At 36.4% G+C, this 27,201-nt stretch overlaps 1 protein-coding gene across 1 annotated transcript in view; it reads right to left on the bottom strand.

The window, feature by feature from the left end:
* Window positions 1–2,292: 2,292 nt before the first annotated feature.
* The window catches only part of LOC125669020 (palmitoyltransferase ZDHHC4-like), a 48,768-nt gene continuing 23,859 nt past the window's right edge, over window positions 2,293–27,201 (bottom strand). The window contains exons 6-7 of the mRNA XM_056161387.1: window positions 17,729–17,973; window positions 2,293–2,810 (exon numbers count right to left, since the gene is read on the bottom strand). Coding sequence (XP_056017362.1) covers window positions 2,484–2,810; window positions 17,729–17,973 — 572 coding nt within the window. The 3' untranslated portion in view covers window positions 2,293–2,483. The remainder of the gene's footprint in view (window positions 2,811–17,728; window positions 17,974–27,201) is intronic.

Raw genomic sequence — 27,201 nt, 5'->3', positions numbered from 1 at the left:
TTTCACAAAATCGGTCGGACAAATTTCTCACTAAAGAAGAGGAATAATAAGAATAAGAAGAAAATAATAAGAATAATAAGAAACGGAGCAAAAACAATATGTCTCCGACACTTTGTGTTCGGAGACATAATAAGAAACGGAGCAAAAACAATATGTCTCCGACACTTTGTGTTTGACCGCCATTTTCTTCAATGGCGGCCATTTTGAAACATTTGAAAATTGATTGGAAGGAAATACTGATGCTAGAAATGAATTGTGGACTCTCCATTTACTCCAGAACCCAAATATTGTAGAGATTTTAACACTTTGAAATATTTCGGTATATGGCGGCCATTTTGAAAATGGCGGCTCAAAAAAAAATTTTGATGGTGGAAATGGACTCGGGGTGACCATATTACCCTAGAAATCGAATTTGGTTGAAATCTGACATTCTTGAGTTTTTGACGTTTTTTGGCCGCCATCTTGAAACGGCGGCCATTTTGAAAATTTGAAAAGTTGAATGCACCCCTCCTTGTGACCCCCTATCAGCTCACGAAGTTGAAGTGGATCTGTTGAAGCACTTTCACAAAATCGGTCGGACAAATTTCTCACTAAAGAAGAGGAAAAATAAGAAGAAAAGAATAAGAATAATAAGAAACGGAGCAAAAACAATATGTCTCCGACACTTTGTGTTCGGAGACATAATAACTAGAAATGATCTCGTTGCGAGCAACGAATAGGTCTTCCGTCCAATTTCTGACGAGATAGGACCTTGACTGGAAGAATTCAATTAGTGAATTAGTGAAGAACGACTATACATGAAAGAAATAAACACATACATGTAAGATGTGATTTATCAATTGTAAAGAATTTCGGTTTTGTTTCATTCACTTTCAAGTATCTCGGTAGTCCATAAAACGACTAAAAATTCCAATTGAACCACGTAGGAACCCACACTAAAAATTTCCATTAAAAATACTGAGTTTTTCGACAACTTCCGGTTTCGAACAACCAACTTCCGGTTTCGAACAACCAACTTCCGGTGTAAATGATATGACTTATTACACTCTATTAAATAATTTTATGAGGATTAGAATTTAAAAAATGAAATATTACATATTTTTATGGTGCTTCCGGCGGATGACGGAAGTGACAGCAAGAAAGTTGAAACACGTATGTCACATCTACAAGTCACTATCTAACTTTCCTGAAAGCTTCAAGTCTTTGAGTATTTATGAGAAAACACTTGGAGAAAAAAACCCGGAAATCGTACATATTTAACGAACGGAAGTGAATTTAAAAACAACAACAATAATTCACTATACTCTGAAGATGGATAATGTCAATTATATATTTGAAAATCACAAAAACACTTGCTTTATAAGCGAGAGATATGATAGCAAAGAAAAACCATTTTCCCGAAGTTTTTCTCTAAAAACCGGAAGTTGTTGGTTAAACTTCCGGTAAGTGTAACATTTTTTGAAACACCGAAAGAGACCGAATTAATCTGTGCAAGTTTTATTTCAAAAGCATAATTTTGAAATTTGACGTTTCTTTTATTCACTTCCGGTGACGGACGGAAGTGACGGATGGCAATGATAAACCTTATTACAGAGCTACAAGTCACCATCTATCATCCCTAAAAGTTTGAAGACTCAATCTTTAACCGTTTATGAGAAAACGCCCGGACAAAATGTCATTTGAAAAACGGAAATTCGGCCGTAACTTGCGACCGGAAGTGAATTTTGAAAAAGGATTAAAGGGTACTCCAGAGTTGGATAATGTCAAAAATATCTGTAAATATCGTAGTAAAAAGTTGATAGATAAGCGAGATATGCGAAGACAAAGAAATATCAATTTTTCCAAGTTTTTCTCTAAAAACTGGAAGTTGTTGGTTAAACTTCCGGTAAGTGTAACATTTTTTGAAACACCGAAAGAGACCGAATTAATCTGTGCAAGTTTTATTTCAAAAGCATAATTTTGAAATTTGACGTTTCTTTTATTCACTTCCGGTGACGGACGGAAGTGACGGATGGCAATGATAAACCTTATTACAGAGCTACAAGTCACCATCTATCATCCCTAAAAGTTTGAAGACTCAATCTTTAACCGTTTATGAGAAAACGCCCGGACAAAATGTCATTTGAAAAACGGTTACACCGGCACAATAGACAAACTGTTTAATTTAATTGATCCTCCAGATGTTTTGCTTGGATAGAGCTGACGGACGGGCGTTAAAGGTCATACGAAACGATATTTTGAAGAATTGAATTATGTATGGGAATTCATTAATAAAGGTTTATTAAACAAGAATTCGTTTTTAATTTTTTATTAATGCAAGATAACGTCACACATGTAACAGCTGATCAAATGTATTCAATCTCAGAGATATGTGATCATCGCGGCTTATCTCCCTTGCTGGTGACGTCAAAAAGACCCACTGTGATGTAAACAATGGCCTAAAATCAGAAGAAAGATTAAGATGATTTCTTTCTGCATTTAGTCTATTTCTGTTTCCTTCTGCCCAAAAGAAATGCCTTAATGAAGAATACTTCATAAAGATTCTTCAGCAAACCTCTACTATAGGTCTTTTGTAATTGCGGCAATTTCCCAACAGTCTTTTTGTTAGAGTTCCTATGTGTTGCCTTATGAAGTATAATAGTTTCCACTGGATTGTAGTCCGTGTTATACACACGCTTGTATCTCTCGTTCGTCGTCTGATTAACAATGATGAGAAACATGTGATACGAAGTGAATGTTCCAACCATTGGAATAAGTAATGTAAAAGCAACCAGCATGAACACAATCCTGGGGAAAGTCATGAACAAATGCTGAAATAAATTAATTCATGGATATTCAATATATGGCACATTAGAAATTATACATTGAACAAAAATTAACATTGTAAAAAATAAATCCAATACCCTTAATAATTTATTGTATACTTCATCCAAGGTACAAATATTAATAGTTCCTGCAATAAATCGCTCCGGTGCAAATAAAAGATGCTAGGGTATTGACATAGGGTTAGGCTTGTCGATGGACTTTCTTGTATTCCAAATCTCTAGATACACATTGTGGAGATTACAAGGTCACAATATATATTATCAAAATTATCGTAGCACATACTATATAATAAAAATAGGGGCTTATATAATATTATAGAGAAACAAGAGGCCCATGGGCCACATCGCTCACCTGAGTCACCTTGGTCCATATCAGAAGATTTTCCATATCTATTTGCATGTAAAACCGTAGTCCCTATTATGGCCCCAAACCTTCCCCTGGAGGCCATGGTTTTTGCAAACTTGAATCTACACTATGTCAGAAAGCTTTCATGTAAATGTGAACTTCTTTGGCCCAATGGTTCTTGAGAAGAAGATTTTTAAAGATTTTCCCTATATATTTGTATGTAAAACTTTGATCCCCTATTGTGGCCCCATCCTACCCCAGGGGGGCATGATATTAACAAACCTGAATCTGCACTATATCAGAAAGCTTTCATATAAATCTCAGCTTTTCTGGTTTAGTGGTTCTGGGAAGATTTTTAAAGATTTTTCCTATATATTTGTATGTAAAACTTTGATCCCCTATTGTGGCCCCATCCGACCCCCGGGGGCCATGATCTTAACAATTTATAATCTGCACTATATCAGGAAGCTTTCATATAAACCTCAGCTTTTCTGGCTCAGTGGTTCTTGAGAAGAAGATTTTAAAAGATTTTTCTTATAAATTTGTATGTAAAACTTTGATGCCCCCCTTGAGGCCCCATCCAATCCCCGGGGTCCATGATTTTAACAAACTTGAATCTGCACTATATCAAAAAAACAACAACAAAAAAACCAAACAAAAAACAAAACAAAAACAAAAAAACTTTGACCCCCTATTGTGGCCCCATCCGATCCCCGGGGGGCATGATTTTAACAATTTAGAATCTGTACTATATCAGGAAGCTTTCATATAAATCTCAGCTTTTCTGGCTCAGTGGTTCTTGGGAAAAAGATTTTTAAAGATTTTTCCTATAAATTTGTATGTAAAACTTTGATCCCCTATTGTGGCCCCATACGACCCCCGGGGGCCATGATCTTAACAATTTATAATCTGCACTATATCAGGAAGCTTTCATATAAACCTCAGCTTTTCTGGCTCAGTGGTTCTTGAGAAGATTTTAAAAGATTTTTCCTATAAATTTGTATGTAAAACTTTGATGCCCCCCTTGAGGCCCCATCCAATCCCCGGGGTCCATGATTTTTAACAAACTTGAATCTGCACTATATCAACAACAACAAAAAACTGGAAAAAAAAAACAAAAAAACAAAAAAAAAACTTTGACCCCCTATTGTGGCCCCATCCGATCCCCGGGAGCCATGATTTTAACAATTTAGAATCTGTACTATATCAGGAAGCTTTCATATAAATCTCAGCTTTTCTGGCTCAGTGGTTCATGGGGAAAAGATTTTTCCTATATATTTGTATGTAAAACTTTGACCCCCTATTGTGGCCCCATCTGACCCCCGGGGGCCATGATTTTAACAATTTAGAATCTGCATTATATAAGGAAGCTTTCATATAAATCTCAGCTTTTCTGGATCAGTGGTTCTTGAGAAGAAGATTTTTTAAAGATTTTCCCTATATATTTGTATGTAAAACTTTGATCCCCTATTGTGGCCCCATCTGACCCCCGGGGGCCAGGATTTTAACAATTTAGAATCTGCATTATATAAGGAAGCTTTCATATAAATCTCAGCTTTTCTGGCTCAGTGGTTCTTGAGAAGAAGATTTTTAAAGATTTTCCCTATATATTTGTATGTAAAACTTTGATCCCCTATTGTGGCCCCATCCGACCCCCGGGGGCCATGATTTTAACAATTTAGAATCTGCATTATATAAGGAAGCTTTCATATAAATCTCAGCTTTTCTGGCTCAGTGGTTCTTGAAAAGAAGATTTTTAAAGATTTTCCCTATATATTTGTATGTAAAACTTTGATCCCCTATTGTGGCCCCATCCGATCCCCGGGGGCCATGATTTTAACAATTTAGAATCTGCATTATATAAGGAAGCTTTCATATAAATCTCAGCTTTTCTGGCTCAGTGGTTCTTGAAAAGAAGATTTTTAAAGATTTTCCCTATATATTTGTATGTAAAACTTTGATCCCCTATTGTGGCCCCATCCGACCCCCGGGGGCCAGGATTTTAACAATTTAGAATCTGCATTACATAAGGAAGCTTTCATATAAATCTCAGCTTTTCTGGCTCAGTGGTTCTTGAGAAGAAAATTTTTAAAGATTTTTCCTATATATTTGTATGTAAAACTTTGATCCCCTATTGTGGCCCCATCTGACCCCCGGGGGCCATGATTTTAACAATTTAGAATCTGCATTATATAAGGAAGCTTTCATATAAATTTCATTTTTTCTGGCCCAGTGGTTCTTGAGAAGAAGATTTTTTAATGACCCTACCCTATTTTTACCTTTTCTTGATTATCTCCCCTTGGAAGGTGGCCTGGCCCTTTATTTTTAACAATTTAGAATTCCCTTTACCTAAGGAAGTTTTGTGCCAACTTTGGTTGAAATTGGCCCAGTGGTTGTTGAGAAGAAGTTGAAAATGTGAAAAGTTTACAGACGGACGGACGCCGGATTACGGGTGATCAGAAAAGCTCACTTGAGCTTTCAGCTCAGGTGAGCTAATAAAAAGCATTCCGAGAGCATTGCATAAGCAATACATGTCCCCTACCGGCGCTCCCATTAATTCACGGGTGTAATTCGACAAGAATGTATATTTAATGTTGCTTGACCTTGAACTATGACCTAAAAAATTGGTACCAGTATCGAATTTTGTTTGATGGTTTGTTGTTCATACAGTTTGGTCCCACCCTGGGGTAAGAATCCCTATCATCAAATCTACAATTTTGGTAAAGGACTACCTGCTCTTTCTAAATATCCATTCAGTTTCAATTTAGTATCAATAACACTTAAGAAGTTTTACACATAAACACTAAATACTAAGTTTGGCCCTGCCCTGGGGTCAGAACTTCTACCCCGGGGATCATGAAGTTTACAATTTTGGTAGAGGCCTTCCTGCTCTACATCACTATGCATTCAGTTTTTCTTAAACATGTGCAGTTGTAGAGAAGAGGATTTTTGAAAATTGGTCAATTTTGGACAGTTTTTGCCCCACCCTTAAGGCCCCAGGGGTGCAGGAATCATGAAATTTACAATTTATGTTTCCTTTGTTCCAAATATGTTTCATACCAAATTTGAAAAGAATTGGAATGATAGTTATCAAGAAGTTAAAAATGTCTATTGTTTACACACTTAATAACTGACCATTTTGGTCCCACCCTGATACCAAAACCCCTACCCCTGGAATAATCAAATTTACAATTTTGGTAAAGGACTACCTGTTCTTTCCAAATATCTATTTACTTTCAATTTAGTATCAATAGCATTAAAAAAGATGTAATTTAAGTGTTTTACACATAAACACTATATAACAAGTTTGGCCCCACCCTGGGGATCAAGAAATTTACAATTTTGGTAGAGGCCTTCCTGCTCTACATCACTATGCATTTAGTTTTTCTTACATGTGTGTGGTTCTTGAGAGGAAGATTTTTGAAAATTGGTCAATTTTGGGCAGTTTTTGCCCCGCCCCTAGGACCCCAGGGGTGCTGGAGTTTAAGACCCCCCCCCCCTTTTTTTTAAAAACACATGTAATACAGGTACGACAGTATTTCTTTACTACAAATAACCCGGCCAATCGGTTACAAATTTTCTAATCGGTTAAAACTTTTTTCAACCGAGTAATCGGTTAACCGGCTAATGGTTGTTATCCATAGTATTTAACAAATGCATATACGTACATATGGGAAAAGAGTACCAATTCATTTCCCATAGACCTCAATACTAACCTTTGGCCCTCTCAATAATTAACTATATTAATTTCAAACAAAGGACTGCAAACATTTCAAAGTTCATTCCAAGTGTTGATAAAAAACGACCAAAATTATAGGGTCCCGTGCCTTACATAGGCCATATTTGTACTTTTTTACAACACATAGCAATCTGCAGTAAATTACACCATTTTAAGCACACCCCTACCATGGTAATTTCCTCAGTCATTTCTCGATTTTGTGCGATAATTTTTCATCCTGACAATGAATTTGAACCTCTATAATATTTCTTTCAATTCCAAATAATTTCACTCTTGATATTAGCCAATCACTCAACACCGAGACATTGATACATCCGGGTAAACTGCGTCCGGGTCACGCATGCGGGGCTTTGGTACTCTCATCCCTATAGGTATCACACCGGTAATTAGTTTCACTATATATTACTATAAGAGAAAAAAAATCATTAAAAATCAGTTTATAGAATTGATGCTGAATAACACAGTTGGAAACGTTCTATGTTACCTATCTCGTCTGCTGACACCAGAAAAACAACACCCTACGCGGCATTTTCGAAAGAAAAAAAAATTGCCCGCAAACAATCCACGTGTTTTTCACATGTGTGTAAACAGCCGGAGTGCACCTCAGCTACCAACAGCAAATAGTTCCTTTATACACACTTGGTTATTTCTACAAATTACACAATATTTCCTAATCAGGGGTACAAAAATTAAGAGAAAAGATGAAGAGGAAATGAGAAAAATAGCACAAGGAAAAAAATATTTCTTTAAATATATGGAACTACAATTGAGGCCACAGTCTTTTTATTTCTTGGTTTACGGATCCGCCGACCCTAATTTCTGGGGAATCGGGGAAAAAATAAAATGCAAATTTCTACTTTTTTTTTAATTCCGCCGATTCTACCCAACATGTCAAATCGAAAATAAAAATAAAATGCATTTTCAATTTTACGAATAGAAAATCGTGAAACGCAAACCTATTGATTTTTGCGAAATATCTTTATTCCGTATTTTTAAAAGCCATGTAAACAGATATGGCCAGGCACTATGACAGTAACGATACCTATATCGTTCTTGTCGACGAAACAGATGCCAGATGGCATTTCATCACGGGGAAAAAAGGAATTGATAGAAATAAATATTTCTCATACAATTGGCGGTATTCTTGCTGCTAACATAACACGAAATGCAGTGCTATTTGGGTGTTTAAAGATGAGAGGAAGGTACAGTTGTTAGCGACTTTACTAAATAGGATGTTATATCGTTAAAGTGATAATGTCCTACGGACCCGGTTTGAGTGTGGTGAGGGCCTGTACCGAGACACAGTTAGATTATTCTAACTAGTGACTTTATACCACAGCAGTACATGTCATACTAAATGTATTTGAATACATGTACGTGTGCATCTCTGCCGTCAAAAATCCTAAAAGGGAATAGAACAGTGCGAGAAATTGTATAAAAAAATTTAAAAAAAAAAATGACCATATAAAACTCAGAAAGGTATGCATATTTCTCGTAAATTAGTATACCTTGTATAGTGGTGGAAAGAATTTGAGTATCAAATAAAAATGAAAAACAAGAAACATTTCTTTCAAAAAGGTGGTAGATAATTCCATGGGCATGTCTATGTGGGGAAAATGGGGTTAAAAATTATTTCATAGGGGTATAAACATTCTAAAATTAAAAATGGAATTACTACATACAATTGTAATATTGCTTTTATTAATTTTTCTTTCTTTATGTTTACAATTTGTAAATGTAAAATTTTTATTGAGCATATACAGCAAAATTACTGAACAACATTATATAAATACTGGATACTTTACAACATCCAAGAGAAATGACCTTACACATTCTCGGCTTATGTTCTACCAAAGTGTAACAATTACATAGATTCATGTAATGGTTATACACTGTATTTGAAATTGCATTTTGTTTTCAAAATTCATAACGTACTAGTCACTCTAAAGAATTTTTTATCTAATATTTTCAAAATACATGTTTTCTTTATTTGTACTCACGAAATAATCTTGATGATTTATTGAAAATAAAATAAAGAGAAATATTAAAAAAAAAAAAATTTTTTCTTCTCCCGACCGACCCAAAATTTTATTTTTAAAATCCGTAAACCAATAAATTAAAAAACTGGCCTAATTCAGAAAAAAATCAATAAGCCAATCATTTCATTAGTTCCATGCACTTTTTTTGGTGTGTACTAGTATGTATGTTAGGAAGAGAAAAAATCATTTAATCAATAAACTGATCAATAGATATTCAATAAAATCAATCAGATTGGTGGTAGTTCATGATTATTTAAAGTGCACATTTACAACACAACAGAAACATATAATTTATCTGCTATGACTTTGAAAAACTAAAACCAATAATAAATCAATGAATTCAATCGAAATTTTGAATTAAAATTTTTTATTTTGGTTGAGGCCAAAAAAAATATTTATAGGCCAAATTTGAGGCCAGGCCAACTTTTGCGACCAGACCAAAATTTGGAATGGAGCATAATTAGAGGCCAAAATTGGGCCCAGGCCAATATTGAGGCCAGGCCAGGCCAATGGGGCCAGGCCAGGTTTTATAGTATGCCGTTTGTAACATCTCATTTTGTTCTAAATACAATATTTTCTATTAACCAATCTATATGTAAACAAAATGGCATGAGCTTTGTTTACATAACAAAGAATTGTGAGTGCTGTATCTCACTTTTAACTAAACAACTGACATTCAAAATTTTGCTGACCATTAGAAATACCTTAGTTAAGCATTGTAAAAATCAAAAAGAGGCCCATGGGCCACATCGCTCACCTGAGTCACCATGACCCATATCTAAAGATTTTCTTTATACTTTCCTGGCCCAATGGTTCTTGAGAAGAAGATTTTTAAAAGATTTTACCTATATATTTGCATGTAAAACTTTGATACCCTATTGTGGCCCCAACCTACTCCCGGGGCCCATGATTTGAACAAACTTGAATCTGCACTATGTCAGGAAGCTTTCATGTAAATCTCGGCTCGTCTGGCCCAGTGGCTCTTGAGAAGATTTTTAAATGACCTCACCCTATTTTCCAGTTTTGTGATTATCTCCCCTTTGAAAGGGGCATGGCCCTTCATTTGAACAAACTTGAAAGCCCTTCACCTATGGATGTTTTGTGCCAAGTTTGGTTGAAATTCACCCAGTGGTTCTGGAGAAGATGAAAATGACGAGAGACAAATTTTGATCAGAAAAGCTCACTTGAGCCAGAAGGCTCAGGTGAGCTAAAAATGGGAAAATAAAATGGGAAAATTTTCAGTTACAATCGTGTCCATAAGGTGAAAGTTGCTAACAATACATAATACCAAGTTTCAAGATCAGTTAGTTATTGTGCCACTAGTTTAATAATATCAGGAGATTCTCAAACGGGAATGGGGTATATAATATTTGGTGTTAACATGACTCAGTTGCTTGCTTGATGTGAAACCAGGCCTACATCATTATGGAAAGCCAACGAGGTCAAAATTCTATCCCTGTAACTGTGTATTAGGAACTATGCAATGCACCATTTGTTCATTGTAAATGTAGAGTTGATAATTAATACATGTATAAATGTAGAAATGTTAAAAGTAACTTCACAATTGCAGTACTTATTATGTTCCCCAAACAAAGTTTGGGAACATATTGTTTTTACTCTGTTTCTTATTATTATTATGTTCCCCAAACAAAGTTTGGGAACATATTGTTTTTACTCTGTTTCTTATTATTATTATTATTAAGGTCTTCCGTCTCCTGCGGAAGACCTTACTATTATTGTTCGCGTTCTTCTTCTTCATTATTATTATTAAGGTCTTCCGTCTCCTGCGGAAGACCTTACTATTATTGTTCGCGTTCTTCTTCTTCATTATTATTATTATTATTTTCCTTGGTAGTACACGCGTTTTTCTCAGCCATTTCTCGATCGATTTTCACGAAATTTTCAGGAAAGATGTCTTTTGGTGACGAGACTTTGCTTGCAAAATTTCGTGCTTGACGTCACTTCCGGTCAGGAGTTATCTCTCTTTTAGTGACTTTTTGAAGGGCCTTGTTGTCCACACATCTCCTCCGTTAGTTTTGAAGCTACACAAGATAGAGTAAACATTTTAGAAGATTTGTGGGGGATTCGATTTTACCGGAGGCGATTTGCCTAAATGCTCGCCTGGACCTGAAAAAATGGATGCCAAAATTTTTCGCCGATTTCGGCGATTTTTGACCTTTGATCTCCAATATCTTTTTTCTTGCAAATATTTTGTTAAGACATGTAGAACAAAAGTTGTGCACATTTACGAGATCTTTTCGAAAATATCAAGATTGAGGGGCTAGCCCCTTAAATTAGGGATCTAGAAGGGCTCAAAGTCTAGGTCAAATATCTCAAAAATCGTTAATATTTTGGTATAAGTCAAAGAACAAAAAATGTTCATCTCAACAATCCAAATGTATTCATATAAAAATTCATATGTTACGTAATAAGGGATTTTAAGGGCCAAAACCATAAATTTTTTACCCCTTGTATCTCGAAAACGACAAATATTTTGAAAAGCAATAAAGAACAAAAGTTGTTCAGAATGGTGATCTGAACAATATGCATATTTCGTTTTTACCCTATGTGGCCCCGTTAGGGAGCTACAGTTTGGCCCCTAAAAATTACTTCTAGAAATAACTCGAGAACGGTAAAGAATTTCTAAATACTTGTTGAACAACAAATGTTTGAAATGTCATGACCTTTCTTACGATATCAAGCAAAAGGGGCTGACCCTTTAAATTAGGGGCCCAGAAGGGTCCAAAGGTTTATGAGAATATCTCAGAAACTATTAATATTTTGTAATAAGTCATTGAAGCGGAAATGTTCATCTAAACGAGCTTGTTCTTATCAAATCAAAAAGTAGGTCATATGTTACGTAATAAGGGATTTTAAGGGCCAAAATCATAAATAATTGACGCCTCATATCTTTGAAAACGACAAATATTTTGAAAAGCATTATTGATCAAAAGTTGTTCAGAATGATAATCTAAACAATATGTACATTTCGTTTTTTCCCTATGTGGCCCCGTTAGGGAGCTACAGTTTGGCCCCTAAATATTTCTTGTAGAGATAACTCGAGAACGGTAAAGAATTTCTAAATACTTGTTGAGCAAAAAATGTTTCAAATGACAAGGCCTTTCTTACGATATCAAGCAAAATGGGCTGGCCCTTTAAATTAGGGGTTCAGAAGGGTCCAAATGTTTTTGAGAATATCTCAGAAACTATTAATATTTTATAATAAGTTGTAGATGCGGAAATGTTCATCTCAACGAGCTTGATCTTATCAAATCAAAAAGTAGGTCATATGTTACGTAATTAGAGATTTTAAGGGCCAAAATCGTAAATATTTGACGCCTCATATCTTTAAAACGACATATTTTTTGAAAAGCATTATTGAACAAAAGTTGTTCAATGTGTCATAACCTATCGATCAATATCAAAAAATGGGTCTGTGGGCCTCATGGCTCGCCTGTAGAGTCGATTTTTGTCGATATCAGTCGATTTCAAAAACTTGTAATTGGTAAATATTTTGTAAGGACATATTGAACAAAAGTTGTTCAGTTTATCGAGATCTATCGATTGATATCAAGAAATAGGCCTATGGTCCTAATGGCTCGCCTGTAGAGTCGATTTTTTGTCGATATCGGTCGATCTCAATAACTTTTTACAGGTAAATATTTTGTAAAGACATATAGAACTAAAGTTGTTGAGTCTATAGAGGGCTAACAAATGACATCAAGAAATAGGCCCGCGGGCCTTATGGCTCGCCTGGAGAGTCGAATTTCAAACGAATTTCACCGCAACTTTCCTTCAGAAGCTTATGATATGAAAAATTGATTAAATCTAAAGTGTCTTAAAGTCGGAAACTAAATTGGGACTCATTTGTCTTTTTTTTTTTTTAACTCTGAGTGCATCAACAAATCGGACGGAAGACCTACTCGTTGCTCGCAACGAGATCGTGTCTAGTTATTATTATTATTATTATTCTTTTTCTCCGGTACTTTTTTGTCCGGTAGTGTTCTCAGAAACTACAAAAGGGATCGATATGAAACTTTCCAGGATGATAGTATAGCGTTTGTAGATGTGCATAGGGATAGTCATTTTGTCTGCACGTGCATGCACGCGCGCGCACGTGCACTGCAATTTTGGTACAAAAAATGGAAAATCAGAATATTAAAGGGATCGATATGAAACCTAAATAGGATGGTAGTATATCATTAGTAGATATGAAAAATGATAGTAATTTTGTCTGCACGCGCACGCATGCACGTGCACTACAAAATTTGTACACTAACTTTGGAATCAGTCTAACTTTTTTGTTGTTCATTGAAATGGCTTGATATTTATATCATAGGTAGATATTGAGACCCTTAACTGATTTTCATGGTCAAAATTACCAATTTGCACGCGCATGCACGTGCGCTTCATTTTGATTGGATAATACTAAAACGTTTGTAACTATCTTATTTATGAAGCGAATGAGATGATATTCACAGCATACGTAGATAATATGTGTATTTATACATTGAAGTAACAAAAAATACCAACGCATACGCGCATGCGCGTACATCGTTTTTCAAATGTTCAATTTTTAAAGGACAATAACGTTTTTGTTTTTCATCACATTCTATTGATATTAGGGGTTTAGATGTGTCTTTGTACTCCTTACAAATTGCTGTGGTTAGAATTACTGCTCAGCACGTGCATGCACGTGTGCTGAATTCTGATTGGAGGATTTTAAAATCGCTATAACTTCCTTATATTTGGTGGAAATGTTATGAAATTCATACTGTAGGTATATGATACACATGCCTGTTGAACGACATCAACAAAAATTCGGAATCATACACGCGTGCGCGTGTATGCACCTGCAACGCTTTCTTTCATTTCTTGGTACTGAAATGACCATATTGAACGTACTACATGTAATTAAAGGCTAAAATAAAATGATTTTTTGCTATAGATTCACAAGGACATCACTTTTTAATTGGGGGAGGTTTGGGGAACATCTGTAACGGTCCCCGTTACAATTAGAACTAGTTATTATTATTATTAAGGTCTTCCGTCTCCAACGGAAGACCTTCTAGTGATTCTACTGTTTATTATTATTATTATTTTTTTTTTTTTTTCCCTTTCGTCTCCGAGACCGTTGGATGGATTTTCCTGAAACTTTCACAGGTTATAGGGAACGATGGTACCTCGAGGCATTTTTTTCATTTTTTCAAAATTCACTTCCGTTCGTCAGATACGTCCGATTTTCCGGTTTTTGAAAGAAACTTTGTCCGGGGGTAAACTTGAAAACCACTAAAGATAATCGAATGAAACTTTCAGGGATGATAGATCTATTTTCTCTATGGTGCATGCACGTAATATTTTTTGTCGCCGTCACTTCCGGTCGTCACCGGAAGTGATCAAATAAATCATCAATTTCAAACTTTTTTCTTTCAAATTGAAACCTACTTTGGTTTAATATATCTCGTTCTAATTCTCAAAAGATGTTGATCCCACTGGAAGTTGAATCTCCAACTTCCGGTTATATCAAAGAAAGACTATTCATTCTCTCATTTTTCAGTGCCATAAATCTCGGTCATGAAACTAGTTAATGAGTTGAGTTTTACATATATTATAGTCACTATAAATGTCTAGAGTAACGTCAAATATTTTTGTAAAATTCACTTCCGGTCGGCAAATACGGCTTATGAGCTGTTTTCGTTGTCAATCGTTTTTCTCAGAAACGGTAAAAGATAGAGTCACCAAAATTTCAGAGTTAATAGATCTCACTTTGTAGGGGTGCAGTAGGGGGGTAAGAATGTCGGCTGTCACTTCCGGTCGTCACCGGAAGTGATTAATAAATCATAAATTTCAAACTTTTTTCTTTCAAATTGAAACCTACATCGGTTTATTAGGTCTCGTTCTAATTCTCAAAAACTATTGACCCCACCGGAAGTTGAATCTCCAACTTCCGGTTACATGAAAGAAAAACTATTCATTCTCTCATTTTTCAGTGCCATAAATCTCGATCATAAAACAAGTTAATGATTTGAATTTTATATATGTTATAGACATTATAAATGTCTAGTGTAAATTCAAATATTTTTGTAAAATTCACTTCCGGTCGTGAGATATGGGGTGGAAATATTCAAACCTTGTTTTTTCAGTTTCTCAATAATGAATATAGATAGACGCTTGAAACTTGTAGAGTTGATCAACTAACATTAGTCCATTGTACACATACATTCAATTTTTTCGTCCGTCACTTCCGGTCTATACCAGAAGTATTTGAAAAATGTTGATTTTCCGATTTCTTCGAGTGATTTCTCAGAGATGGTGGATAGATTTTCTTGAAATTTTCAGGAATAATGTCTTATGAAAGGACCTTCCTATAACTATTTTGTTTTTACAAAATTCACTTCCGGTCGGAAAATATGGCCGATTTTCTGTTTCTCAAAAGGAATTTTGTCCAGCATTTTTCTTGGAAAAGGTAAAATATAGGTTCATCAATTATTCAGGAATTATAAATCTCCGTTTGCAGTCGTGCAGTAGAGGGTTGAACATGTCGACCGTCACTTCCTGTCGTCACCGGAAGTGATTGAAAGAATCGCAAATTTCAAACTTTTTCTTGTAAATTGAAACCTATACTAGTTTATTAAGTCTCTTTGAAAGTGTCAAAAGAATATTGACTCCGTTGGTAGTCAAAACAACTACTTCCGGTTTCTTGATAAAATACCTTTTTACTTTTCATCTCTTTGTCACCATAAATCTCGCTCATATTTGAAGTCTTTCATATGATTTTCACATGTCATAATAAAAGTATCAACTTCTAGAGTTTGGATCATTTTGTTTTTCAAAATTGACTTCCGGTCGGTAATAACCTACTACTTTTTCTTTCTTTAGTCTACTTCTTTTTGTTGAGAACTCTTTCAGATAAAGACGTGAAATTTTCAGGGAATATAGACAGTAAAGAGTCGCTGTCATTTATAGGAAAACACATCATAAAAGTACTTCCGGTCATCACCGGAAGTTACGAGAAATGAGTAAAAAATTCGATAATACATTTTTCATTCATTGTTAAGGCACATTTTCTGATATATTTAAATGGTTTTCGTAGGAACAGAAAGCTCTTTACCGGAAGTGGTCTAACGGAAGACCTACTCATTACTAGTAATGAGTTTCTAGTTATTATTCTTTTTCTCCGGTACTTTTTTGTCCGGTAGTGTTCTCAGAAACTACAAAAGGGATCAATATGAAACTTTCCAGGATGATAGTATAGCGTTTGTAGATGTGCATAGTGATAGTCATTTTGTCTGCACGTGCATGCACGCGTGCGCACGTGCATTGCAATTTTGGTACAAAAAATGGAAAATCAGAATATTGAAGGAAGCGATATAAAATCTAAATAGGATGATAGTATATCATTTGTACATATGAAAAATAATAGTTATTTTGTCAGCACGCGCACGCATGCGCGTGCACGCGCATTACGAAATTTGTACACTAACTTTGGAATGAGTCTAACTTTTTTGTTGTTCATTGAAATGGCTTGAAATTCATATCATAGGTAGATATTGAGACCCTTAACTGATTTGCATGGTCAAAATTACCAATTTGCACGCGCATGCACGTGCGCTTCATTTTGATTGGATAATACTAAAACGTTTGTAACTATCTTATCTATGAAGCGAATGAGATGATATTCACAGCATACGTAGACAATATGTGTATCTATATATTGGTGTAGCAAAAAAATGCCAACGCACACGCGCATGCGCATGCAACGTTTTTTAAATGTTCAATTTTTAAAGGACGATAACGTTTTTTAAATGTTCAATTTTTAAAGGACGATAACGTTTTTGTTTTTCGTCAAATTCTATTGATATTAATGGTTTAGATGTGTCTTGGTACTCCTTACAAATTGCTGTGGTTAGAATTACTGCTCAGCACGTGCATGCACGTGTGCTGAATTCTGATTGGAGGATTTTAAAATCGCTATAACTTCCTTATATTTGGTGGAAACGTTATGAAATTCACACTGTGGGTATATGATACACATGCCTGTTGAACGACATCAACAAAAATTCGGATTCATACACGCGTGCGCGTGTATGCACGTGCAACGCTTTCTTTCATTTTTTGGTACTGAAATGACCATATTGAACTTACTACATGTAATTAAAGGCTAAAATAAAATGATTTTTTGCTATAGATTCACAAGTACATCACTTTTTAATTGGGGGAGGTTTGGGGAACATCTGTAACGGTCCCCGTTACAATTAGAACTAGTTATTAGTGCAATTCAATCCAGTGGGTTGGAATATCTGTGAAAATAATGTTGTTGCGCAATGCATTATCTGTTGAATGTTTCAATATAAATGCTTATTCGAAACTTTATCAGTTGTAAGAGTGTGTAATTTATTCTTTGATAAGTATAAATGCACAACTTGTCTTGAGTCTGGGTAAATCCATCATTTGTTCTATCAACCTTTGAAATTGAATCCTCCTGGTTTGTAATCATGGTTTACACAACTCAAAAAGTGCCACATGTTCTGTACACTTCAATTCATCATTTGTTCCATGTAAATTTACCATTTGTACGCTGTAGTGAGTGCCTCATTATAACAACAGAGGGTGTGTAATGTTTCGAAACTCCTATACGCTTGAGCTTGAGTCAAAAGATTTATTTTTTATATAACATTTCTACATTTACATTGAACAAATGACTCATTGCGTATAGTTACAAATACTGCTACAGGGATAGAAGTTTGACCCTGTTGGCTTCTGTACATCATTGTCTTACCTGAAAAAGAATGGATAAGGTGATGTTTCGTATAGGACCATCTGCTACCATGACTGAGGTGTGCATTAGCTTGTAGTGTTCTGTATATAGCAAGAGACTTCTGCTAGCGACCCAAACACCATTAATCATGATGGCAATCAAAGTCAAGAGAAAGAGCACAAAAGTCCCATGATTTAGTCCACCCACATCATTGTTAGTCCAGATACAATGGTGGTCAAATCTGTGAATGCACCTGTCACAAATACCTGTAAAATTTAAAGAAAGTGTACACTTTAACCATTTAAACATGCATGCAAAGACGATTAAACTAAAGATGATTCAGCACTATATTATCTTATCTAATTACAGTGCCCATTAATGTAAAGGCCGGTTAGGAATAGGCATATATACAAGAAAATATAGAGACATACATCAAAATTGGAACTGTATAAGTTTTACATTATGACCCCTGGGTCGAGGCCTCTGCTGGTGGACTGTTAGTCCCCGAGGGTCTCTACAGCCCAGTACCCAAGTACTTCGTTACTATAGCTTGAAAATACGGATGTACATTTAATTGCTGTGATAAAATCTCAGGGTGTCAAGCCACTTTTGGTCTAAAAAATATAGGATTATGGGAATTTTTTTGCAGTTTATAGGGCAAATATAGGGATTTTTACAGCAGATTTATAGGAGTAAATTGGGTTTTTATGAAAGAATTTGTATAAAAGTTTATTGTTTCTGCATAAAAATCAAGCAAGCATAGTATCTTACTGGAGAAGAAATAATATTAAACATAAACATGTAACAATATGATTTGATCGGGTTCGTTATTCTATATATTGTTATGTTTTTAACGTTTGTAGTTCGCCATGCTTATTTGAACATCTTAATAAACTTAGTCTAGAATTGAGCTGCATTCCTTAATTCTGCAAGGTCCTATGTATTGAAACATGGTGTCAGAAGTCCTGAACTGTAAACTGTGAGTACGGATATTGTGTACCAGCCACAATAAACAGAAAAACCTGACATTTTCTCCCTTTGATATTGTTCGAGAACGTGCCAAAATTCGACAATGGAAAACGTACTCCACCCGCCCGAAACGATGGATTTCAATGCCAATAGCCTGTCCCAGACTTGGAAAAAATGGAAAGAGGAAGTTTGTTTATATATTGACATAAGCATGGATAAAAAGCCAGAAGCACAAAAGGTAAAACTTTTGTTATATCTTCTCGGACACAAGGGGAGGGAAATCCATAGCACAATACAATTCCAAGCAACAGATGAGCATGGAAACAAAGTCGACATTGAGGAGAAAAACATCACTGTGAAGATGGTTCTAGACGAATTTGACAAACACTGTGACCCTAAGAAAAATGAGACAGTGGAGCGATATAAATTCTACAGTCGAAGTCAGCAAGTAGGTGACACTTTTGACAAATTTTTAGCAGAAATTAGAATCTTGGCTGACACATGCAACTTCGGAACACGTAAAGACTCTATGATAAGAGACAGAATCATTTGTGGCGTAAGCGATTCTGGACTGCGAGAACGGCTTCTGCGTGTGGCAGACTTGGATTTGGATAAATGTATTCAGGTCTGCAGGGCAACTGAAGTTTCTAAAGAGCAAAACAAAGAAATTGAACCACAGGCAGCAGGAGCATCTGTGCATACAATGAACTCACACAAGAAGAACTTCAAGAAGCAGCCACAAAAACCACAAAGACATCAGCAGCAACAACAAAACAGACAGGATTCTAGTCAGTGCAAGTACTGTGGAAGTCGCCATGTAAAGGGAAAACGAAACTGCAAAGCATATGGTCATCAGTGTGGGAAGTGTGGCAAATTACATCATTTTGAAAAGGTATGCAACTCTACCAAATCAAGTGTACACCAAATCCAAGAGAGTGTTGAATCGGACTCGGATGACTACTATTCTATCTACAGTGTCGACCTCAGAAACCTCAGCGAATCAATCAACGCCATTAACCAAGCCACCGAAAACAAAGTATTTGCCACTTTGTCTGTGAATGGACAGTATGTGAAATTTCAAGTAGACAGTGGTGCCACGTGCAATATCCTCCCACACAAGTACCTGAGTGACAAAAATATCATCACAAAGACTGACCAGATACTCTCTATGTACAACAACACAACTATCAAGCCACTGGGCAAATGTCACCTTAAATTCACAAATCCGAAGAACGGAGGAAAGTACAAAGCAGACTTTGTAGTACTTGATGGACCATGTCAACCAATACTTGGTTCTAAAGCATCACAAGCCTTGAAATTGATCACAGTTGAAAACGAAAATATTCTTGAACTCAGCATGAAAAAGACAGAAGCACTTACAAGAGAAAAAGTCTGTAGCAAATTTCAAGACGTGTTCACAGGATTAGGACTACTTGAGGGAGATTACCACTTGCAGCTAGATCCAAATGCAAAACCAGTCATTCATGCACCACGCAAAGTCCCACTTGCTATCAAGAAAGACCTAGAAAATGAATTAGAAAGACTTGTGAAACTTAGAATCTTAGCTAAAGTGACTGAACCAACACCATGGGTCTCAAGCTTGGTTGTAGCACGAAAACCAAGTGGGAAACTTAGAGTGTGCATAGACCCTCAGGATCTGAACAAGGGACTTCAGCGAGCACATTACCCAATGCCAACTATTGATGACATCTTGCCTGATTTGTCCGATGCAAAATGTTTCAGTGTCCTTGATGCCAAAGACGGATTTTGGCATGTTCGTCTTGATTATGAGAGCTCCCTCATGACTACATTCAACAGTCCATTTGGAAGGTTCCGTTGGCTCCGCATGCCATTTGGAATCAACACAGCACCGGAGGAATTCCAGCGCCGCCAGCACCAGGCACTCGAAGGGCTGCCTGGAGTAAAAAGTATACACAACGACATACTTGTGATCGGGGAAGGAAAGACAGTAGCAGAAGCACAAGAAGACCATGACAGAAACTTCATGCGGCTCATGGAACGATGCAGAGGAAAGCAGCTAAAGTTAAACAAAGACAAAATGAAGTTTCGCCAATCACAAGTGAAATTCATTGGCCATACAATAACAGCCGAAGGACTGAAAGCAGACCCTGAAAAGGTAAAGGCAGTCCTGGATATGCTGAATCCAACTGATGTTGCTGGAGTACGTAGGTTCATTGGGTTTGTGACCTACTTGGCAAAATTTCTCCCAAAACTCAGTGACATCTGTGAACCACTACGTAAGCTCACCCAGAAAGACATTGAATGGCACTGGACATCAGAGCATGACAACGCGGTGAGGCAAGTGAAAAATTTAGTCACAACAGATCCGGTATTGCAGTACTTTAATCCAGAAAAAGAACTAACATTGCAATGTGATGCCTCAGAAAAAGGACTCGGAGCAGCTTTGTTACAGGATGACAGACCACTTGCCTTCTCCAGCCGAGCATTAACTACAACTGAAACTCGATATGCGCAAATTGAAAAAGAGCTTCTAGCAGTGGTATTTGGACTTGAACGCTTCAATGTCTACACATTTGGAAGACTAGTATTGGTCCAATCAGACCACAAACCTCTAGAGATAATTGTAAACAAGCCTCTTTACAAAGCTCCAAAGCATCTCCAGAGCATGCTACTCAGAATGCAGAAGTATGAGGTGCGCTTGAAGTACCGTCCTGGAAAGAACATGGAGATTGCAGATACTTTGAGCCGCGCATATCTGCCTAACGAACAACCGTCAAAGTTCGAATCAACAGTAGAAGCAATCAATATGCTCCAGTTCTTACCCATTGCACCAGACCGTCTAGAAGACATTCAGAATCAAACTGCAAAAGATGCTGCTCTACAAGAGTTAGGCTCAACTATCAGCAATGGCTGGTCAAACAACAGAAACTCCATTCCAGCGCTCATAGGCTCTTACTTCGATATAAGAGATGAGCTGTCTATTCAAAATGGGATCATTTTCAAAGGAGAAAGAGCTGTCATTCCACAAACACTCCGCAAGGATATGCTGAGGAGGATTCATTCATCACACCTTGGAGTTGAGGGATGCCTGCGACGAGCCAGAGAATCAGTATACTGGCCACAAATGAACGCTGAGGTCAAAGACTTCATACAAAAGTGTGAAACATGTCGCGCTTTTGACAACAATCAAACAAAAGAACCTCTAAAACATCAAGAAGTACCACCACGTCCCTGGGCAAAACTTGGTTTAGACATCTTTACATTTGACCAACGTAATTATCTGATTGCGACTGATTATTTCTCTAAATACTTTGAGATGGATCCCTTGGATCATATGACATCTCGGGAGGTCATCAAAAGGCTTCGAGCTCAGTTTGCAAGACATGGAATACCAGACCTATGCATGTCAGACAACGGTCCACAGTTTACCTCTGAGGAATTTGCAAATTTTGCACGAATGTGGGAATTTGAACACACAACATCTTCGCCTCATTACCCACAAAGCAATGGGAAAGCCGAACAAGCTGTTAAAGTGGCCAAACATATTTTAAGGAAGGCAAAACATGCAAAATTTGATCCTTACCTAGCATTGTTGGATTACCGAAACACGCCAACCCAGTCATGCGGCTAATGGGTAGGAGAACAAAAAACACTCCTCCCTACCAAAGGAAAGCTACTACAACCAAAGGATGCCTCATTTGAGAAGGAGAAGATAGACATGGCCAAGCAAAAACAAGCAGAATACTACAACAGCTGCGCATCCATTGCCACCATTATCAGTCGGCGAGACAGTCCGCGTAAAAACTCCTCATAGACCATGGGAAAAAGGAACCATAACTGGGACTAAACCAGATATAAGATCATATGAAGTCAAAACAGAAGCAGGAGGTAGTTATATTAGGAACAGGAAACACCTAAGAAAATCAAGCAAGATCCCTGTGTCATGTGACAATCCAGAGGATATCCCAGGTGAAATCGAAGCGGTCCCCAAGCCAAATCCAATAAAAGAATCTAAAAACACTATCACTCGATCGGGACGCGAAGTCAGGCCCCCAGCAAAATACAATGACTTTGTGAAATCATAGACTATTATTGTTAGTAGAGAACTAATTAGTTGTTAGGTATTGTAGCTAGAAAAGTTCTTCTTATATTGTGCTGATCTTATTAATTTGAAATTGCATTGAATACTCAGAGACACTGAATTTCTAGTCATTTAATTTATGTCAGTGCTAGTCATATATGTTATAAGTCTATAAAGCAGTATTACTTTGGCCCTAGTCATTTCAAACATAATATAAATGTCTTCAACGTCCATAACAGTTCAACTAAAGAAAAGGGGATGTAACAATATGATTTGATCGGGTTCGTTATTCTATATATTGTTATGTTTTTAACGTTTGTAGTTCGCCATGCTTATTTGAACATCTTAATAAACGTAGTCTAGAATTGAGCTGCATTCCTTAATTCTGCAAGGTCCTACGTATTGAAACAAACAAAAGACAAAATCCTTTCAGATGTGGACAGTTTTCCATTCAATAGACAGTTCTTATACAATCATCATACTGGTAGTTATTCTTTTCATAACAATCTAATTAAATATCAATCTAGCATCAGCTCCTGGATTTTTGGGGTTTTTTTTCTTGACACGTAACAAGAGGCCCACAGGCCTTATCGGTCCCCTGAGTACTAGTGAAAAAGTATCACTACTCCCAAGGGCTATGGAATCTAGAAAAAAAATCCTGTTCTGAATATCTAAGCTAAATTCTAATGTTCAGCAACAGTATATAACAAGATGTGTTCTTAAAACTTCAATGCCCTCAAAAGTGCATACACTAATGAAAGACTTTACATAATATAATATGTGTATTAACATTAAAAGATATGACTAATCTGGACCCATCCTAGAGTCAAAACCCTGGGTTGTGTAATTCACCATTTTTTGTACATCCTTTTCTGCTTTTCGTAAGACTGAGTATGCATTTAGATTTTATACAGTATCAGCAAACTTAAACAAGTCCTTCAAGTCATTAATATAAATATAACACCACCCTTACCCCTAGGATCATACAATTTTGATAAAAGACTACATGTACCTACTCCTTCTAAAAATCCATTTAGTTTCAATTTAGTATCAATAGCACTAAAGAGGATGTTAATTAAATGTTTTACACATAAACACTATATACTAACTTTGGCCGTCCTGGGGTCAAAAGCTCTACTCCGGGGATTATGAAATTTACAATTTTTGTAGAGGCCTTCCTGCTCTACATTAATTATTATGCATTTAGTTTTCCTTAAACATGTACAGTTCTAGAGAAGAAGATTTTTGAAAATGGTCAATTTTGGGCACATTTTTGCCCCGCCCCTAAGGCCAAAGGGGTACAGGAGTCCTGAAATTTACAATTTATGCCCCTCTTGTTCCAAAGATGCTTCATACCAAATTTGAAAAGAATTGGAATGGTAGTTATCAAGAAGAAGTGTAAAAAATTTATTGTTCACACATTTAATAACTGACCATTTAGGTCCCACCCTAATACCAAATCCCCTACCCCTGGGATCATCAAATTTACAATTTAGGTAAAGGACTACCAGGTCTTTCTAAATATCCATTTCATTTTAATTTAGTATCATTAGTATTGTTTTGTCAAAAATAACAAAAATACATATTTGAATGTATCATGGGTATGATTTGTATCAATAAGCATGGCCTAAGTTTTGCTGCCCTGGCTACACCTGATAGATGGTATCAACTACAAGGTACTTTGCCAGAAACAGCTTATCTGATCTCAATGCAAATTTAATGTGAAGAGGTGTGAAATAACTTCTTTATTAATGATTAAGACATTCATATATATTTCTTTTTATCATTTTTGAAAATAGGACTGTCATTTTTTTGGGGGGTGGGGGTGGGGGGGGGGGGTGGGGGGGTTGATATATAGGGCTTTATAGAGATTTTTTTTTAAATGACTTATAGGGCAAATATAGGAACCTTCAAGTTTATAGGAAAATATAGGAATAAATAGGGACTTGACACCCTGCTTAAGTTTTCCCCGAGTTTTTGTTTTACACACGAGGTCCACATGCTCCATTTGACAATCAGCTGACACTTGCTGCATGAGAACTTTGTTATGGCCTTACGGGGAAAATGGTGGTTTTTTTTTTTAAAACCCTCAAAATAACGTGTGGTGTGATTTTTCGAACTTCTTTATAACAAATTTTCTCTAAAACGCACACACACACAAAATTATCTATTGTAGTCATTTGATTCAATTCACAAGTGAAAGTTTGGAAAAGTTTCCGCTTTTTTTCCACACTGAAATAAAATGAATGTAATGTCAAGTTCACGAACAAACTTCTTGATTTTATTTTTAAAAGTGGACAATGAAAATGTGTTGATTCACGCCAATTTCACTTCAATTACTGTGATTTGATGCGAGCACAAAGCAATTGTCGCCGTTATCAACGTTAGGTCTGAACTATCCATGCAACTTAACGTCTCAATATGTGTGACTGCCCGATCTCAGCCTGTTATACCACTGTATACACCTAACACTCTAGAGTCAAATCAAAAACACTTGGGATCAGGTAGATCAGTTTATTCTGGTAGTGTTGTTGCACACACATGTATGTGGTGAATACAATAAAACAAAACAGGAATCACAAAATGGTCCAACAACATGGGCAAATTACATGCACAAATGACTAGACTACATATGACTAGAATGACCTGCCGTAGATAACCATGTTGTACATAATAGACTGCAGATCAAGTCTCAAGACTGGCGATCGTTCACACAAACAGCATACAACTACCCTTGTGTAAATAATTCTGTGTTCAAATGAGTCCTTATATTCATTACTAAACTACAGTAAAATATCTCTATCTCGAAGTCCGAGGGACTTCGAAAAAACTTCGAGATATCCGGGGGTTCGAGATATCCAAAATTGATCTTAAATATTTTTTTTGAAGGAGGATATTTGATGCATAGTATGGGATTTGCATTATAAACAACAACCCCGTTCCCGTTTCTTATAGTTTAATGAAAGTTGATAAATTAATATTGTGGAATTTCAAAGACAAACATTTCGGTTTTTTTATATCTATAAACATCCCATTGAATTCACAATGTGTTTCAAAATTAAGATGTAGTGAAAGAACTTATCATGTAAGAAACAAAATATCGAATTTTTAAAAAGAACTTTTAAATGATTATTAAATACAATATCCTATAAAGTACAACTAATACGCATGCTATTTTATACAATACTACAAAGATACGAAAAATTCAGACAACGTTTGAAATGTTCTACAGTTTCATTCAATGAACTTTTCTGACAGCATCTAGATCTTAGTGCCCGAGAACAGCGTAATGGAGGTCTTGAGATATGTTGTCGAATGCTGAAAATTTCATGGGTCTCTATTTATATGTTACTGTGATCCAAATTGTTTGATTTCAGTTCACTTTGAAGATTTTCATGTTTTCTCTGTTCTAGTTTTAATGATGAAGCGTGTATTATTAATTTAACAGAAACTGGCTTGCTCCTCATATGTATAATAGGAACAAATGACCACTATAGTTTCCCGAAACTGCCCCAAGAAACACAAAATGTATATGGTGGACAGAATTTATTGAGGTTTTCACTATAGATAACATTAGCAAACAAATCCCATATTTACATAATTCAGTTGTAACTAGTCAGCTGATGCGTCACATTTCACACAATGTCAAAATAAGCACACAAAACAGTTTGAGTGTCTAATTGGGAGAGTGGATGGTATGGCCGCATTGCAAATCCAAACCAGGGGAAATAACCGGATACCAACATAACAATGTAGAACGGGCAAACCGGTGGCCCCATGGTACACACAGGTGCCGGAAGTCCAAATGCGTGTATGACATAATGGACTTGGAATGGTTTTGGATCTACCTGATGTCCCTGTTCCTCCGGGGGATTGCTGCTGGGTAATAGTGCCGGTACTTCCTCGTACCACACAAGGCACTCCAGACTGTCTGAGACACAGTCTCCCCTCCGTTTAAAAGAGGTGGGGAGAGAAACCAAGCCATGCTGAGGCTAATGATTCTCCCAATTCATATTTTACTTTGTACCGTAGACAAATTCACTGACTTAGAATGGCGACCAGCTTCGCACACTTGACAGCCCTCCGTCGTAACAGACAGATGGGGGAGGAACAACAGGCCAGATGAGATCCAAATATTCCTTTTTATCTCCCCTGGTCCGCCAACAGCCATCGATATGATGGACTCGTCATGACCCGAGTACACATTTCACAAAAGTAAATCCCCCCCCAATGCAGGGAGTTAAGGCTTAAAAGAACTTAATGACCCGAGACACATGTGCTGCAAAATGACCCTGAACCCCAGCAATTACCAAAGCTTTTTGTAGAATTGCGTTAAATTGGTATCTAGTAAGGGGGACTGCATCACTATGCACAAAGAATGAACAAGACGGAAAGGTTAGAGGTCTCGATCAGGTTCTGGAACATGTGTAGTACCTGCACTGGGCATATTGACTGGAATTTG

Source organism: Ostrea edulis, chromosome 4, assembly GCF_947568905.1.
Source record: "Ostrea edulis chromosome 4, xbOstEdul1.1, whole genome shotgun sequence".
Taxonomy (NCBI): Eukaryota; Metazoa; Mollusca; class Bivalvia; order Ostreida; family Ostreidae; genus Ostrea; species Ostrea edulis.
Note: the sequence above shows the minus strand (reverse complement) of the source record. Positions and strands in the feature narration are given on the sequence as shown.